Source organism: Nestor notabilis, unplaced genomic scaffold (assembly GCF_000696875.1).
Source record: "Nestor notabilis isolate BGI_N333 unplaced genomic scaffold, ASM69687v1 scaffold18705, whole genome shotgun sequence".
Taxonomy (NCBI): domain Eukaryota; kingdom Metazoa; phylum Chordata; class Aves; order Psittaciformes; family Psittacidae; genus Nestor; species Nestor notabilis.
The window spans coordinates 1-525 of record NW_009929966.1 but is presented as its reverse complement, the minus strand read 5'-3'; the positions used below and the strand labels follow the sequence as shown (position 1 = coordinate 525).

At 62.3% G+C, this 525-nt stretch overlaps 1 protein-coding gene across 1 annotated transcript in view; it reads right to left on the bottom strand.

Annotated features, from left to right (window-relative positions):
• Positions 1-385, bottom strand: part of DIO3 (deiodinase, iodothyronine, type III) — an 822-nt gene extending 437 nt beyond the window's left edge. The window contains exon 1 of the mRNA XM_010015226.1: positions 6-385. Within this exon, the coding sequence (XP_010013528.1) occupies positions 6-385 (380 nt within the window). The remainder of the gene's footprint in view (positions 1-5) is intronic.
• Between the last annotated feature and the right edge of the window lie 140 nt (positions 386-525).

The following is a 525-nucleotide window of genomic DNA, read 5'->3' as shown; positions in this document are numbered from 1 at the left end:
GTGGCCTCTTCCCGCTGACGAAGTCCAGGATGCGGAGCCTCTTCTGCCCGTCCAGCTGGATCACCTCGGGGTTGGGGGCCAAGGAGCCCACGTGCGCCGACTTGAAGAAGTCCAGCTTCTGCCCGTGCCACACGGCTTTCAGCGACTCCAGCGTGAACATGCGGTTGGAGTCGGACACGCAGACCGGGGGGTCGTCAGGGGGCGGCTCTTCGCTGGCGCCTGCCACCTCCTCCGCCGTGGGCATCGTTAGCATCTTCTTCCTAATACACAGAAAATCCAGGAGCCAGAGCATCACGGCGGTGAGCAGAAAGCGGGGGAAGAGGAGGATGCAGGCGGCCGCCTGGGTGAGCAGCTGCAAGGTGTGAACGCCAGGGGAGTGGAGCATCGCAGCGGCTTATGCTGCAGGGCGCTGGCTGCGGGGGGGTCTCCACGCACCCTGCTTGCTGGGGTCTGTGCAGCACAGCTGAGATCCCGCTTCTCTTTAAGCCCATTTTATAGTCAGGGATTTAAATGAAAAGTGACTCC